Genomic DNA, 15,675 nt, shown 5'->3' on the forward strand with positions numbered 1-15,675 from the left:
ATTGTGGAGAGGTAAGTAACAGTGTTATTTATGTTTCTTACCTCTCATGGGGCTCCGATTATTATACTTAGGGGTCTGAAAAAACCCCTAGTATAATGATAGTGTTTGTGGGGCCTGCGGTGTAACTTCCAGAAGCCGCAGCAACCACAAAAGTTCCAGTTGTTTCAGTCACGATACCCCCAAATACACCCATCCATAAACTCATCTCAGGGCACCAGCCACGATAAATGCAAAACGGCACCCTGACGTCCTCCCTGACAGTGAAGTGTTAATATGTGCTGGGATCATTTGTACTATTTGTCACCTATGTGCTATAGATTTGCTGTATATGCTGCTGCCTTGATCCTCCATTATGGCTACAGGATACACATTGCTTCTTTTTTGCTTAGGACTAGTTTTGGGGGACCCCAATGGATGTATTAAAGTGAACCCCTGCAAGTGCCTAATGAAGGACGGCTCAGGGGTTGTTAATCTGGCCGCATTAGGAAATATGGATGGATTTCTGATCCGGAACAGGAAGGTGCAACGTGAAGTGAAGGGGAAAAGAGTGGAGCAGTCGGTGACCTTCAGCCCGTGCCATCCTTTTAGTGAACCCATGGCCCTTCTGAACTGCTCCCATGTGGCTGTGTGTGTCGTGTCCAGGTAATGTGGTAATGTACTACAAAGGGGGCCTATAATTTATATCTGTGTGTTCTAACATTATCTATAGTATATCGAAATTCAGATCCAAGGTGTTGATTTTATGAGCAGTAGATACAGGAGGGATATCTGGGTTACTTTACATATGGTTACCTACATAGCAGTATATATACGGTATATATATATATATATATATATATATATATATATATATATATATATATATATATATATATGTGTGTGTGTGTGTGTGTGTGTGTACATTGTACTGATGTTGCTTCAACCCTTGTCAGCAAGCAAAGATATTGCTCATCTCTGAAAGGGGTTTTCTGGGGCTTACATATTGTTAGGATAGGTCAATATGTCGGACCCCCCCAGATCAGCTAGTTCAAGAAGCCACAGTGTTCAAGTGAGCACGGTGGCTTATTCACTGAATGGCGTGCAAAGCTCTGTACATTGTATAATGCTTGGTATTGCAGCTCAGCCCCATTCACTTGAAAGAGACAGAGCTGCTGCTGCACCATGACTGATGAGCATGATATCTGCTCCGGAAGGAGGATACTGTGCTCACAAGCATCAAACAGTTGATCAATGAAAGCTCAAGACTTCTACCGATTAGATATTGATGACCCATCAATATGTAAGTACCAGAAAACTCCTTTAAGTATCCTGTATTTTAGAGGGTTTTCCTTGGGATAGATCATTAATATCAGATCTGTAGGTTCCCCTACTAATCAGCTGAGGGGGACACAGTGCTTAAGTGAACTTTGTATCTGTGACTTCACATCCATCATATATGGGGTCCTTCAAGTGAATGAGACTGAACTGCATTATCAAGCACAACCACTATACAATGTATGGGGCTGTGCTTGGAATATAATGACGTGTCTGCAGTGTTTCACCAAGCATCGCTGGCTCATCCTTTGGCTTGTTATGGAGGTGCCAGAAGTCAGACCATCACCGACATGATATTGGTATTGAAGTCCTGGAAAACCCCTTTAAGTTTTAGTTACATGAAGCTTTATTCAACTACTAATTCGGCACATTTTTTAGACTATATAGTAATTCTTGATTCTTGTATGCAGAGACTCAGAGGTAACTGAAAGTGCCCCCCAATATACAGGATTTGGAATGCATGAAGGCAATGAGTTCATTTACAGCAATGACAGCAAAATTTTGTCAGTGACGTACAGAGGTAAGTCATGGAAGAAGCAAAATATACTAAAGATGGAGATTTAATGTAGTCACTGAATACTGTGAATATTTAAAGGGGAACTCCATTATTTAGACTTGTATTTGTGGATATTAAAGGGTTTTCTGGGACTTACATATTGAGGAAATTTGGGATCTCTACAAATCAAATGTTTGAAGAGCCTGCCTCCCTCTTCCCTTGCCGAAGACGGTTCATCGGTCACATGGTACAGTAGAAGCTCAGTCCCATTCAAGTGAATGGGGCTAAGCTACAATACCAAGCATAGCCACTATATAATATATGGCACTGTACTTTGTATTCAGTGAAGAAGTTGCAGTGCTCACCCGAATGCTGTTGCTTCATCATCCATGTGATTGGTGGAGGTCCCGGATGTTGTACCCCCACCAATCATATATTGATGGCCTATCCTAAGACTATAAAAGTCCCAGAAGAACCCTTTAATAACCTGATAATGTTTTCTCTCTAGTATTTTAGTTTATTGTAGCTTATAGAAGCGGAAACGATATAGTCTGGTATTATTGAACTTGTAGCAAGACACTACAAAACACTCAGGCAAAACATCATTGTAAAGTATAGAGGACGGGACACAACATCAGGCTCCCATCAGACAATGCAACCGAATAAACTAAGTAAAAAGTGATAAAGCAGCCGAAACTAAAGGTAACAGTGGGTTAAAATGACTGTAATGTGGTGACATATAATTGTGTCTCTGCTCTGTAAAATGAAGAGATAGCGATGATCATGAAGAGCCTTTTAAGCAGGCACAGACTACTTGGCGCCGCTGCTCTACAGATTTGCAGCTGGTTTGCTGCTTCCTTCTTCGCTGTAGCCATGAGGTAGATACAGCAGAGGGCGCTGTATCACTACAGGAGGATTCTTGTCATCGTTGCAATGAACCAAAGGTAAAGTTGGATCTGAAAAGGTTAAAATGATGAAAATAAATAAAGTAAGAAGTTTGGAAGCGGCGGCCGCCGGCCATACATATTAAGTTAACATCTGCCAAACATGTCAATTTAGGTGCTACCCCGGTGATGTCTATGGGGTTGTCCTGACTCTGTACCAGACATGTAGGATTTTACATGATGATCCTTTGGTTCTCAGGGTTGATAAGCCAACAGAGATGTCCGATAGAGTCATCATACTCCTCCCTCCTGTTCAAAAGACATGCATGGTTGACTTGAGATGAATGTGCATGGGTTATAGTGGTGTTGATAGGGTAGATACTTAAGTAATAGAGATTGATTAAAGTATTGCTTAAAGGGGTCCTATCACTCAGACATGATTTTTTCTAAGTACCACATCGGAATAGCCTTAAGAAAGGCTATTCGTCTCCTACCTTTCGTTGTCTTCTCCACACCGCCGTTCGCCTACAATCCCGTGTACAGCCCGTTTGTACATATAGGAGGTCATCATGATGTAACCCATAGGCAGCAAATACAGCTTCGTGTTATGAGGCTGCCACTTATACGACTGCCAGTAGCTGTCATAATAATTAAATGGCTAATATTTTTTTGAGTCATTGGTCCTCATTTACACTTGATGTCCTGCCAGTCAGACAGGGCGGGAAACTGTATATGATTGGCTTTGTCTTCAAATCTCTGCCTTAAAAAAAGCAGGAACATGAAGTTCCAGAGATGATCAGACTTGTAATTCCTTCATATACAGGTTAAGACAAGATTACCAAGAGTTTTTGGGTTAGTATGCCCTGTCTCAGGTCTGTATAGTAAAACAATGTCCGCCTGTCTGGATTTTAAAGGAGCTTATCGTATTACACACACAGGAAACGGAGGGGATATTGTGTCAGTAATAGACGGGTGTTGGTGCAAAGGGGAGGTAGTTTTTTAAAATGTCTCGTGACTCCTGACAAACGTCTCAAATATTAGAGATGGTTGTAAATCTTGTCTGACCTGGCATGCAGGGGTTCCTGTAATCGCTGCGGCTAGCAAATCACATAGCTACTTCTTTCCTGTCACATCCCTCTTGAATATCAAAATGTAGAAGTGTCCTAAGCAGCCAAAAAAAAACAAACATCTGCCCTCTGTTCGATAAAAATAACATGGAACCGTTTTTCGGTTCATCTTTTTAAAAAAAAACAAAACAAACAAACAAAAAAACCCTAATTTTTATTAAATTTTCAAAAATATATTATACATACGAACAAAAAGCATAACATAATAAACAATAAAACAGTAATAAGAACCCAGACAGAGAACTTTTCAGTTCATCTTATGCCCCTTTTTGAAGACCACCTTGTAAATGAAGGCAGGAATTGTACAATACACATACAAGGTTAGTCTACAGCAGTGGTTCTCGATCAGTGGTATGTCTACACCAGCGGCTATCCCCACAATTTCCCAGGTTACTTTTTGTGACAACAACCACTGTCTCACTGTCCAGGATGAACGCCTATTATTGTCCAGGATGAACGCCTATTATTTTGTGCAGGTACTAAGTTTATTTTACAAGCACATTGAGTGTTTCCATCATACTACATGTGGGGGCACTGAGGGGACCATTATACTACATGTGGGGTGTGAAGGATTTTGCCTTACCAAGCTGCTTGGCACACCTGCGATCACCTTTCTTAACCTTCCACTCACACCCCGTGAGTGTCTAAGCCCATATGATCATTTCAAACAAGCTTTATAAATTTTATATATTTATTAACCCAAGTGGGTCGGTACTAGCTACTAACAAATACAGAAATACATATCAGTGGACGACAAGCAAATACAGGTAAAAGCACAATACAATATAGAAAATAAAATGGGAATGACGGATAGAAAAGAAATAATACCAAAAAAAGTTTGTAGTTAGTTCACTGAGGCCTCACTACTAGGCCTCAGGGCACGTCCTTCTTCAGTCATACAGACCATGTGTTCCCTACATGCTGTCTCCTTGCTGAGTCTTTGCTGAGTGACCAAGAATCTAGGTCTCCTTTCAGCATGTAGCTAGTGTCCCATCCACACCTCCCTCCGAAGTAGGCCCCCTCCTCTTTCCCCTATTGCAGAAGCCTGGAAAGAAGGATATCTTCCTAGGTGCTGGGAGATGTGTGTCTGGGGTTGAACTTTAGGGTCACTAGCCTCCTCTCTCTCCATGAGAGGACAGGTAAAAATGCCTTTCAAAGAAAAAAACAGAACTAAGGGTCTGTTCATCACATGGGGCACTGAGGGGGCCATTATGTAACATACTGTATAAGGGCACTAAGTGGGTCATTATACTATATGTGAGGGTACTGAGGAAGATCATTATACTTCATTTGGGGGCACTGAGGGGGCAATTACATAACTATTGATGGAAGCTCCAAAGCCATATTTACGTAGGGGGTACTTCGCTTGAAAAGGTTGTGAAACAATGGTCTAGAAGCTCAGGGGCTACAAGTGACACTGGAGGAAAACACATGCATGTATGGACTGTTGCACAGGGAAGGGTTAATGTCCTATCCTGACTGCAACTGTTAGCATAGTTTGAGCGCAGCGTTAGCCAAGCTGGTGCGTCATTACTTGGCGTGGTAGTATACTAGTTGTGTTGTATCATGTGTTATGCACTTGCACTGTGTTGGATGATGTGCTTTATACATGTTTATGTTTCTTTAATTGGTGCAGGTCATCACACGGTCAGTGTTCAGGAATATGTGGGAACTATATCATATGATGATTCCTTATAAGCGGAACTTGGTTGCCCCCCATGACTGGCACTGCAGGAAGTTGCATGTTGCTCTCCTTTGGTGCGATCTGTTTGACTTCAGCTGTAACCACTGCTACTCAGAGCGGGAGATGGGCTCCTATTTAAGGGTCCGTGCACATGGAGTTAACGCAAGCGCATTTTAGCATAATACACGTGTAAAAATAACACTCCAATTGACTTCAATGAAATTTTTAACACGTGTAAAAAACAAAGGCTGATCAGATTTTCTGTAGGAGAGGAAATCTGTCATGGTAATTTAGGCTACAGGTCTTTATGGCCTTCAAAGCCTTCTACGTGATTTGCTTGCAGCAAGGAGAGGGACAGCTATACCAGGATGTCTGCCAGTATCTTGAACCAGCATACCTACAGGACCAATTGGTGAACAGGAGCCCGAGACCTGCAGTGCCGAGCAGTTCATCCTCATGACAAGCAAAGCATGTCGTTTGACTCCTATCCCCTAAACCACCACATGCCCTACTGGCTTTACCAGCCCCTTGTATATGCCCTGGTGCCTGTGAGGGCCTCCAGCTCTGATCCATCTCTCACATCTCCAACCACAGAGGTGACTTGAACGCCACTTCTCCTCCAGCATCACTTACTCTCAGTCCATGTACAGGCTCCTCAGTGGCTGACTAGGCCCAGACCTCCAGTTAGTCTCTCAGCAGTTCCCTCTTTCAGGTGCCAAAAACTCAGAGGTTTATGGACATACCTCAGTCCTACCTACAAAGCCTTATTCACACAGCAATATAAAACCTTACAATTGAAGTCCATTTATAGCAATGTTTCCTGATGCAGCAGAATAAATAATAAGATCTGGTATCTCTCTTCACTTTTTTACTGCAGCCTGCCTGGCAAAGCGACAAGCCTGGCAACAAGATCAAGGCTGGCTCGCCAAAATGTATTAGCGGTCTAGTCTGCCTTCTCCATTTTAATAGCTACTTAGCCCAATTTAGCCGCAAAACCTGATAATAATGTGGTAATAGAGCAGTCTAGACACAGATTGTAGCGTAACATTGTGTCATTAACCCAGTATTGAGATGGGTAACGAATAGTAAAGGTCACAGTGACTTTATCCTGACCCGCTGTCCGAAATTGGTTCCATCTTACGGCTAATAATGTGCAGAGTACTGTATACTCTGACGTCACCATGGATATAATCTATATACATAAACCTGTACATCTCCAACATTACAACTCAGTACAGTATACAATTGTAATGTGCCTGGTTTGTGCAGGGTTTCTAGGCAATACTTGGACAGTTCAATTTTTACTGGAGTAACTGGTTTGGGTGTCAGCGACCACTGTTATCCAGCTCCTGAGCAGACAAGTCCACTCTAATGGGGGGGGGATCTGGCAAGTCTTGTTGCTATCTCAATCTCCCACCTCCATGCTGTCAGCTTACCTAACCGATTTGGTGGGCCTTATTGCCGCCACTCCTTCTGGTTACCTCACAAGCTTTCTTTGGCATAAGCAAAGCAAGACAGGTATCTCCGAAGGAGAGGTCATCAATATCGTGTTGGTGGGGGTCTGACACCTGGTACCCTCACCGATCCACAGAATAGAACTGGAAGCAGTCAGCTCCGGTCTCTGTGTAGTGGTCAGACTAGGTTACTGCAGATAACTTCCTGTTCACTTGAATAAGCTGCAGTGACTTAGTTCAGCCACTACACAGGGAACAGAGCTGTCTGCCTCCTGCTCCATTCTATGTGTATCAGCAGCTAAGAAAAGCTGATTGGCGGGGGTGCTGGGTGTCAGGCCCTCACCAATCTGATATTGATCATCTATCCTTAGGTTTGGTCATCAATAGTTTTAACCTGGAAATCCCCTTTAAATGCATTGTTACCCCCATAATTCCCCTCTCATGCCCTAACACCCTAGAGACTAGTCAGACCATTAATGTATAGGAGAACTATAATGTAATGTAATGTTAACTAGAGGTGATGTTACTATGTAACGTATAGCACTTCTACCCCCTCAGCCTCAGAAGAGAGTCCATTGAGAACAGTCGTACACTTTAACTGCAGCTCGGTCTCGCTGGTCACCTTCCCTCCAGTAGAGGACATTACTGAAGTCTTGGAGATCTCTGTGCAGAGTCCATGTGCCTGTCCTAGCAGTTGCCACGCTGAAGATGTGGGCCCAGGGAACATCATCCTTCTCATGTTTATGCTGTCACTGGCATCGTACTTTGTGTTTGGTGAGTCTATAATATCATCACTTGGCTGGCAGGTTTAATGAAAACATGTGACTTTGTTGTACGTATCTAAGTCTACATAGGTACAGAGTCTGTTCTATATGAATTTTTTTTATAATGCATATATCTGGTTTTTAGGCGCTTCAGCCCTGCGCTCCATGCAGACACCAGAGGGAAGTCATATCACCCCTGAACCTCGAATCTGGTGTGGGATTTGTTGCTGTTTTGGGAGAAATCAAGAAAACGTCTCGACAGCTAGTTGTCATGAAGATGACTCCATAGATTATTTTAATGTATGAGGGAAAAGTCCAAATCATTGCAGATGCAATACCAGATGTAGCCTGATGACAAGAGTGGTGCTGTTTCTGGTAATGGTAAAAAAAAAATAAAAAAATAAAAAATCATTTGTCTAATCTCACTGAGGAAACGTCCACCTGTTGATAAATAGTGAGTGTAATGGTAAGAAATAAAATGTATGTTTGTCTGGGTCTTTGGCTGTCTTGGATTTCGTCATAGCCCCGGGTATCTTTTGTCCTAGACATGCCTGGTCTCTATAATTACAGGCCTGCTATCCATGTCTATTGAATTCCTCTAAAATCACTGGAGTCTTCATTTACATATTGATAGCCCTTTTAAGTCTGACAGATTTGTACTTTAGGAGCAATTAACCTTGCATTGTAATTACAGCGCCTCCACTGGCCATGCAGGTTCATGCCTCCAGGAGGTGTACTATATTACCTGATGATGAAAGGGAGGCTGCGCTAGACTGGGAGCTATCTAAGATCACTTTGTACAAGTTCTCAGATGGGTGGGGTATGTGATAAGTACAGTATGTTATCCGGGCCTGTTCTGCAGGTAGTACACAAAGGAACAGCCCATCCATCATACAATATTAGCACCACAAACATGGCAGGTTTACACAGAGGGTGCTGCTCTGGAGGAGAAAATAGCGCATGGTATTTGAAGATGATCATGCGCCTCCATGATGAAGTAATTTTAGGATGTATACCAGAGGCTCTGCAGCTGTTGTACAATTTATACCAGTAGTCTCCAACAGATGGCAGTCTAACTAGTCATGTATGGTTTATACCCGAGGTCTTCAACTGGTGGCTCTTCAGCTAGTGATATATGGTTTATATCAGCGGTTCACAACTTGTGGTGTACAGTTTATTCCAAAAGGTGGCACACCAGCTGGTGATGTATGGTTTATACAAGTGGTTCCCAACTGATAAATCTGCAGATGGTGATGTATGGCTTATACCAGTGGTCTCCAATAGGTGGCACTGTAACTAGTGCAAAACTACTGACAGGGTATATCGGAAACTGTAGGTTTCAACCAGCTGAAGAGCTACTAGTATAAACTATGCATCACATGTCTAACGTAAGCAACCATTAAAGTGTTTCAATGTCAATTCAAGTCGGCAGATTCAGCTTCTATGCAGATCTATGCATCTCCATGGTTACAGACTACAAATAAGCGATATGTAGCCTGATCCTACTCATTTTATTCCACTCCCTATGTCTTCTAGTTAACTTACAAACAGTAGGAGAGGAGGCTTGGGTTAGGACTATCTATACTTGTCAGACTAATACCTATCCAGAAGTAGAATCTGCCGCTTTATGCTGTACAGTATATATAGCTATATGGTTAGGGTTAGGGTTGTCAGCTTTATTTGACAAGGTAGGCTTATACTAAGTTAATAGAACGACAATATGAATATGAGAGGCTACTGAGAGCACCGATCACTTTGGAGGACTCAGCCCACTGATTTCAGTGGACACTATGTAATACTTAATCTCTCCCGCAGAGGCACTGCAGGAGAACTGAATGCTTGAAGTTCAATGGGGACATTGTATTCTGCTTACTATTTGGACATCTCCTCACAAAAAATGGATGGTTCAACGCTGTCCAGAGAGGTTTTTTATTCTCTCCAGATCCTGCTGTATGTGCATTCTCAGTCGACAGCAAGATGGACATTTTTGGATTTTCTCCTGAGACGAGCAGCTGCTCACCACTCATCTGGCCATAGAAATATCATGTACATTTCAGCCAAATTGTATATTTATGTCTTATAGCTGGTGGCCAAGTCTATGAACGCTTGCTGTATATACAGGTCAAAAATAAAAAACGACAGCCAGGCTAGAAATACGTTAACCAAACAGAACTTTATTTTACCCAATTCTCTCCCAAATGCGACTGATCACAGGGTTTACAGCTGGATTCAGAAGACCAATTACCATGTAACAATTGATACAGGAGAGATGTAAAAACAATGAAATGTGCCGAGCTTTATCGCAAACTCCGGAGAACGAAAATAAAAATAGAGAAGCAGAAATTTTTTTAATTGTTTTTGCCTTATGAAACTATAGACTCTTCACCAGGCCAATAGATTCTCTGGGTTACGGTATGTGCGCCCTTGGACCTTCTCTTAGCAAAAATAGCTTTAGACTTTTTATATATCTCTCTGCATATAACTTTCTCATCTGAGTACAAAACAAAATTTTATTGGAATTTCTCATTATTCGAATTAAATTCGAAAATTTTTTACGAAAAATAGTGGTTATATAATCTAGTGGTAAGAAGTACCGTGCAGGCGCAGGATAGGGTAGGCCAACATTTGTACAACACTCAATGGTCTCCAACCTTGTCTCCCCAGCTGTTATGAAACTACAACTCCTAACATACCTTGGGCACGCTGTGAGTTATTGTTTTACGACCACAGCCGAGCCGCAGGTTGGACGCCACTGATCTCGAATGAGTTTTCTACAAAGTTAAATATTTTTAGATATTTGTGTATAAAAACTAGCTTATTCTCCAAAAATATGTATTTTTGCGTTGCAGTACTCCTTTTGGCCAGTTTGATTAGTAGCGCTGTTTTTTGTTTTATATTCCAGAGCATATATACTTTGAGATCGATGCTTAAAGAAGTCAAATTATCACCTTTAAAAAAACTTAAGGGTCCTTCTAGTGATACTACAATTCCCAAAATGCCACAGCTGCTGGGAGTTGTAATTGTGCAACACAATGCATTACAATTCACTGACTTAAGCTAGTGCTTATTATTAGGAGTCCTGAAGGCTGACCTTACTGATCATGTGACGCTTTACCACCAATCACACGGCCTAAAATTTCTTATCTATCATTTGATTGGCTGTCAGACTGCATATGACCACTCAAATAGGAATCTGATCACATGGAATCCACATGGTCATGGTTTTCGCCAAGTCCACATGGTCTTGGTTGTCTTTGTCTAAACTACAAGTTTCTGGAAATTTTTGGTTTAATACATAAAGAAAAATTGCAAAAAGGTTGATAAAAAAATATATTCATCATTGTGCAAATGTTGGCTCCGCCCTAAACCAGCGTCCTGTCAGGAAGTCCTGAGACTAATGACATATTAGAAAGCCACAATAATCCTATAGTGAGAGGAGCGTCAACCTCGCACCTAAGTGGAGAGATCCATTTTATGAGGTTTTAGACACTTCCAAGATCGCCCCACTTGAAATAGGTGCCAGATGCGCTTGACATTTGGTTACCCGTGGCCCAGACCACACTGCATATGCAAGTTAGAAATATTACTTTGGCACATCAATTTTTGAAGCGTTTCTCCCCAAAAGCATGCTGGGAAGTAGAGATCAGTAAAATCATAGCTTGGTCAGAGAGCCACAGGTCGCCAAACCCCGTCACTAGGATACCTCGGAGTGAAACATATCACCACACCCTAATAATTAGACTATTTTTTTTTATCACAGGAGAGCCTGATAAATTCCTCAAGAATCCAATACCAAATCTGAGTATTAACCCCTTACCCGACAGAGTAGTATTGAGAAAATGGCGGTTAGTGAATTAACCCCTCAAGTGCTTAGGATTCAATTAATGAATACATTGCAGTTAAACTGGTCAAAAAGAAAAAAAAAGGAACAAACTTCCAGGAAATGCTACAAAAATGTTTGTAGATCTTTATGACCCCAGCCAGGGGTTTAAAAAAAAACAAACAAACAAAAAAACAACAACATAGACATTTATATTCCCTGCACCATGCCCAAACAATCATTAAAGTGCCCCAAACATTAGTGGTCGCTTGTGCAAAACGGCGGTCTAGCAGCATATGCGCCATTCTGCGGAACGTTCCATATCGACTATATTAAAAAGTCATAATCAGAAAGGTAAAAGATCAGGTGATCGGTTCTCGGGGGATGAATCCAAAGACAAATGTGGTACTCAAAACGTCTGAGGAGACGTATTTTTTTAGACCAAGAATGGTAGGGGATCCTGCAATGCTCCTTTGGCTTGCAGATATCCAGACGAAATTAAAAACATATAAAAAAAAAAACAACAAAAAAACACAGGAAGAAAAAACAAAAAAACCAAACAAAACCGCCCTGAGCACCAGATGACTCCACAGAAGAAAAAGATTCACATTGACAATCTAGATTAGCTACAGGAATGAAATGAAACACCAGCCTGCTGGCTCAGGATATCATTGTGCAGTCTACACCATGCGACAGTGGGTACAGGTGAGCGGAAATCTACCAGGACTGGCACCGGGAGCTGCGGCCCGCACAGCTGACCCCAGGTGACAACTGCCTCTTGGGTTTATCCTTGACTGGAATGTTTAGGAGAAAGGTTCCCGTGCAGAATACAGCGGCTCCCAACTTTTTCGAGGTCCACTCTTGAAGGATACACCATCCAGCTGTGTCTCCCCAAAAAATGGTTCCCTATCTTCACAGCCCTGCTGCTTACACGTATGTCCTCAAATATCACCACAGCTCAGCTGTGTGTCATGACTCCTACCCGAGGAGTCCTTAAGGATTAAATGACAGACCAGCTGTTTCACATGACCCCTGCCAGAGGGTGTCTACAGTCCAGCTGTATATCGTGGCCCCTTCCTGAGAGTGCCTTGTTAACAGTCCCGCTGTTTTATATCACGTAGCGTTGGGCATGGCCTCTGTTCTGCACTGGCACCTTTCTAGTGAGGGAGGGGTATGGCGAAAAACCCAGGGGGAAATCTCGTAGCTTTACATGACAATAATGGTACCATAATAGTAAAGATGGAGGAGGTTGAGAGCATCTGCTTGTGAGGTTGGAGTCTAGGTGTGTTACCTTATAATTCATGCACTTGATGGCATTGCATATCGCTTGGGTTACATTTTCTGCTTACCAAAAACCTCATGGGTATCAAGTCCAAACCACTGAGATTTAGTACATAATGCTCAATTGGTCATGAAGATTTAGGCCACCAGAAAGGCAACAGGTTCACAATGAAAATTCAGAATAACACATAAAAATAACAATGGCCCAAATTGACCAACTCGGCTGAGCCTAGAAAGTGGCCAGAAATGCCCCTCAACTTGGTGCATCTCAGCTCCTGTGTTCTTCTCATCACTATTTTCAACAGTCTAGCTGGAATCTCGGGGGCCGGAAATGCCCCAAGTCCATTAGGTTTATTGTAATTCATGCCAAAAATCTACACCAGTTCCTTACTGGCGACCCCTTCCCTGGATTATTAAGAGGTCGGAACCTCATAGTAACTCTGGTCCATCTTGTGCCTATCAGGCAATGAATTGAGGCTGGCATAACAATCGCCAGGCTAAATAAACTTCCCCCACGGTATTGAAATGCCTGCTAGTAGTCACCAGGGAGGAGTCACTCTCCTGAATTGTCTCGCTGACCGCTTCACCCTTCCAGGCTTGGCCGACATCCTACAGGCCGGGTCCGGCATCACAAGCCACATCCAGTAGCAGTGATTGGAGTGTACAGGGCCTGTGGGATGTCAGTGTAGTAAGAAAGGAAGGCTGGATAAGAGTATATGGCAAAGTAGCTCCACCCTTGTGTCTCTTTACAGGCATATAAGAACCCAGTATTAAAAGTATTACCAAAAAACGTTTTCTGTGTAATGCCAAATATCCTGGAATATATAAGAACATCATTGTGAACCAGTAAGACGCCATGCACACACGTGAATCCGAGCTGGTAATCCAGTCCGTAAATCGGCCAGATATTCTTTCCAAACCCTGCCAGAGGACCAGGACTCATTGAATCATGCTGATCTATGATGATGGGAGTCTCTGCCTGCCCGCAGCTTCACTGCCCTGTACTGTACATAACAGGACAATAGAGCCGTAAGCATCATAAATCACTATAGTACAAGGAGTCCTGATCTCCAGGCTGGGCTTGGGCGGGTGATCTGTACAATATATGGACTGGGTTCCTAACCTGACATTTCTTCTGTGTGCATAGGACCATACCATCTTAGACAGCTGATAGAGTCCTAAATCCTCAGGACATGTTTTCTTTAAAAGAAGCCTGCCATTGGGGTATACTCTCAAAGGGCCAGAAAACAGCTTGCAGCAGATCACCCCTTTGCTCTCAGTCAGAGATCATATGACCTTTCACTGCTGAATAAAGAGGGGCCCACCCAACTTTTTCAGGGTGTAAATTAGCAGATATAGTATTGTTTATCTCTATCTCGACATCATATATAATCTATGCTGGTGTCAGGTTCCCTTTAAATTGTCAGAGCTAGAATTTTGCACAGAACAATCTCCCAGGACTGCAACCTCACAATGCAGATGTGGCTCCTCTAAACTGCCGAATGTTAGACCTGTACGGCACTGACATAGTCTACACTGAGATTAAACAGACATTTAAAGGAACATGCATAAAAAGAATAATGGCTGCAGTTGTCACACAGCAAGAAGGACGCTCTCTCTCAGAGCTGCGAGCAGGACTTGGAATGCTGCGAATTCTGGGGTGTCCTCACCAGATGCCTGGTCAGATTCTCAGTGATTAGAAGCAGACGAAAACACTGTCACATGCTGGAGAGCTCAAACACGCTGGATATGTGCACACGACAACTGGACAAGTGCCAGGATGACTCAAGAACAGAGGGAACCAGGAGAGAGTCTGTTGAGGGCTTCCAGATCTTCGCTTTATGTCTTGTCTTCCCCTCATGTGGGGAAGGCCTCAGTCTTGCAGCCTGGAATGGTGCATTTGGCTCTTAGCCTGGGACTCATGACTGGATCCTCAGCCTCTTGTGCATTTAGTGGATTTCGATGACCACAGGCTCAAACACTCCTGCAGAGACTCTGAAAGGAGAGAGAAATATGATGATGTCATGTTATTTATAGGGAGAGGCCTGTGAGCTGCAAATAGGCTTGTGTGAACAATATACAACTAATATTCTACAAACAGATGTGTTTACGGGGTCGGTGATCCTAAACGCCGCAGCTAATAAACAGCTTATAAGAAAAGCGGCTACTATCAGTCACACATCCAGTATGTGTATAGGGTTCCTGGAACTTCTCAAGAGATACGCAAGTAGTGATCATAGGGCATATCTGGGCACTGGAGAACAATCATTCATAGATTTTAGGTTTAAAGGGGTTATCCACTCTCTACAATTGATGGACTATGCTTAGGATTGGCCATCAATATTAGATCTGCAGGGGTCTGACACCAAGGACCCCCACAAAATCACTGGAAGCTAGGCAAGAACAGACTGTAAGGGCAAGTGTAGTTCTGCAGCGCTGTCTCACCAAAGTCTATGGCACAACGCTAACAATACAGTACCTACACTTGCTACCCTGTTTCCCTGAAAATAAGTCATCCCCTGAAAGTAAGACATAGCAGAGGTTTTGTTGAATTGCCTAATATAAGGCACCCCCTGAAAGTAAGACATTCCCCAATAATAATACTTTTTCTGCGCAAAAATTGTATGAAGAAAAACATTGCAGCCAGCTGAACACGGTGCACAATATTCCGTGTGCACAGGTATGTCGGCTGCTAACGCCACTGCGAAACGTTGTATCCACTGTTCCTGCTGCTGTAGGATGAGCTGGGAGATGCCCGCTGTGCATACACTTCGGTAAGCATCGTATGGGGTGGGGGTCCACTCTCCCAGCTCATCCTACAGCAGCAGGAACAGTAGATACAACGTTTTGC

At 42.8% G+C, this 15,675-nt stretch overlaps 2 protein-coding genes across 2 annotated transcripts in view; one reads left to right on the forward strand and one right to left on the reverse strand.

Annotated features, from left to right (window-relative positions):
• The first annotated feature begins 445 nt into the window (after window positions 1–445).
• LOC142185439 (uncharacterized) lies at window positions 446–8,315 on the forward strand. The gene is made up of 5 exons (XM_075260870.1): window positions 446–642; window positions 1,725–1,834; window positions 7,518–7,733; window positions 7,869–7,935; window positions 8,294–8,315. Exons 1-5 carry the CDS (start codon window positions 446–448, stop codon window positions 8,313–8,315), a joined length of 612 nt encoding a protein of 203 aa, XP_075116971.1.
• Window positions 8,316–9,877: 1,562 nt separating this feature from the next.
• Window positions 9,878–15,675, reverse strand: part of EEIG1 (estrogen-induced osteoclastogenesis regulator 1) — a 47,015-nt gene continuing 41,217 nt past the window's right edge. The window contains exon 12 of the mRNA XM_075259560.1: window positions 9,878–14,819. Coding sequence (XP_075115661.1) covers window positions 14,774–14,819 — 46 coding nt within the window. The 3' untranslated portion in view covers window positions 9,878–14,773. The remainder of the gene's footprint in view (window positions 14,820–15,675) is intronic.

Source organism: Leptodactylus fuscus, chromosome 11 (assembly GCF_031893055.1).
Source record: "Leptodactylus fuscus isolate aLepFus1 chromosome 11, aLepFus1.hap2, whole genome shotgun sequence".
Classification (NCBI taxonomy): Eukaryota; Metazoa; Chordata; class Amphibia; order Anura; family Leptodactylidae; genus Leptodactylus; species Leptodactylus fuscus.

Excerpts from the sequence above, each read along its gene's own strand:
- LOC142185439 (XM_075260870.1), top strand. The coding sequence starts at position 446 with ATGAAGGACGGCTCAGGGGTTGTTAATCTGGCCGCATTAGGAAATATG. Across the intron at positions 1,835-7,517 it reads TTTGTCAGTGACGTACAGAG|CCTCAGAAGAGAGTCCATTG; the intron begins GTAAGTCATGGA and ends CTACCCCCTCAG. Across the intron at positions 7,936-8,293 it reads ACCCCTGAACCTCGAATCTG|GCCTGCTATCCATGTCTATT; the intron begins GTGTGGGATTTG and ends CTATAATTACAG.